This window comes from Gekko japonicus, unplaced genomic scaffold, assembly GCF_001447785.1.
Source record: "Gekko japonicus isolate JY-2015 unplaced genomic scaffold, Gekko_japonicus_V1.1 scaffold90157, whole genome shotgun sequence".
NCBI lineage: Eukaryota > Metazoa > Chordata > Lepidosauria > Squamata > Gekkonidae > Gekko > Gekko japonicus.
In genome coordinates this window covers 1-490 of record NW_015253533.1, presented here as the reverse complement: position 1 = coordinate 490, position 490 = coordinate 1, and the positions used below count along the sequence as shown (strand labels likewise).

Below are 490 nucleotides of genomic sequence, written 5' to 3'. Positions count from 1 at the left end.
AGGGTTGAAAGTTGTGAATCCTAGTACTGACTTAGTTTATTTTTCTCCTTGTAACAGTAATGCTGAAAGAACACCTTTGAACACCAAACCTTGCAGTTCATCGAGAGGAGTGGCAACATGTTGTGTTGGGGAAATGCCTCATTTGGACAGCTTGGACTGGGGGGAATCGATGAAGAGGTTGTACTCGAACCTAGAAGATGTAACTTCTTCCTAAACAAAAAAGTTCAAGATGTAGGCTGTGGACTAAGGCACACTGTATTTGTTTTGGATGATGGGACTGTGTACACTTGTGGATGTAATGATTTAGGACAACTTGGACATGAAAAATCCAGAAAAAGACCAGGTAGGTTAAAAGCAGTGCCTGGTGGATGTTATGTTTATTTAGGTGGGATGGGAGGTGTGGTGGAGGGTGACAGTTCTATTTGCTTAAGTTTGTATATTTAATTTGATGCATCAGAGTAACTAAGAATGCTTGTGTTTAATAGCACTT

At 40.2% G+C, this 490-nt stretch overlaps 1 protein-coding gene across 1 annotated transcript; it reads left to right on the top strand.

The window, feature by feature from the left end:
* Window positions 1–62: 62 nt before the first annotated feature.
* On the top strand, window positions 63–343 carry LOC107125458 (probable E3 ubiquitin-protein ligase HERC4; the record flags this gene model as incomplete). The annotated part of the gene is made up of 1 exon (XM_015428877.1): window positions 63–343. A coding segment is annotated over exon 1 (226 nt), but the record flags the coding sequence as incomplete, so codon positions are not given.
* Window positions 344–490: the final 147 nt, after the last annotated feature.